This window comes from Buceros rhinoceros, unplaced genomic scaffold (assembly GCF_000710305.1).
Source record: "Buceros rhinoceros silvestris isolate BGI_N320 unplaced genomic scaffold, ASM71030v1 scaffold21492, whole genome shotgun sequence".
NCBI lineage: Eukaryota > Metazoa > Chordata > Aves > Bucerotiformes > Bucerotidae > Buceros > Buceros rhinoceros.
The window spans coordinates 7,647-8,388 of record NW_010398599.1 but is presented as its reverse complement, the minus strand read 5'-3'; the positions used below and the strand labels follow the sequence as shown (position 1 = coordinate 8,388).

At 64.6% G+C, this 742-nt stretch overlaps 1 protein-coding gene across 1 annotated transcript in view; it reads left to right on the top strand.

Moving 5' to 3' along the window:
• LOC104489050 (discoidin domain-containing receptor 2-like) overlaps positions 1 to 742 on the top strand; it is a 9,204-nt gene that overhangs the window by 2,510 nt on the left and 5,952 nt on the right. The window contains 2 exon segments of the mRNA XM_010131165.1: positions 109 to 344; positions 436 to 583. Coding sequence (XP_010129467.1) covers positions 109 to 344; positions 436 to 583 — 384 coding nt within the window.

The following is a 742-nucleotide window of genomic DNA, read 5'->3' as shown; positions in this document are numbered from 1 at the left end:
GGACACCCTGCTGCAACAGCCACAGCAGGGTCTGGGCTTCCACGGGGAGGCAGAAGGGGGCAGGGGCTGGCTGCGACTGCCTGTGAAGGGCTCCTTTGCCCTGGGTTCGCAGGCTGGACTCAGAGGATGGTGATGGTGCCTGGTGTCCCGAGATCCCGGTGGAGCCTGATGACCTGAAGGAGTTCCTGCAGATCGACCTGCGAGCCCTACACTTCATCACGCTGGTGGGCACCCAGGGGCGTCATGCTGGGGGCCACGGCAACGAGTTTGCCCCCATGTATAAGATCAACTACAGCCGGGATGGCACCCGATGGATCTCCTGGAGGAACCGGCACGGGAAGCAGGTGAGAAAGCGGGCAGGGGTTGCACTGGGTGGTGGTGGGTGGTGGGCTGTGCCTGCCTGTCACACCAACCTTCTCTCTTCTCTCTTCCCAGGTGCTGGATGGAAACACCAACCCCTACGACATCGTCCTTAAGGACCTGGAGCCACCTCTCATCGCCCGCTTCATCCGCTTCATCCCCGTCACTGACCACTCCATGAACGTCTGCCTGCGTGTGGAGCTCTACGGCTGCGTCTGGCTGGGTGGGTGGTGCAGTTGCGTGCTCTTCCCTGTGCCCCCAGAGCCCGGACGAGGAGCTGTCTGTCCCACCAGGGGCTGTCTGTCCCACTGGGGCTGGCAGCAGCCTGGGGCTGGATGGGGCTCTCCAGCAGCGGGGGGGCCGGGGTAGGCAGGCGGGCCAC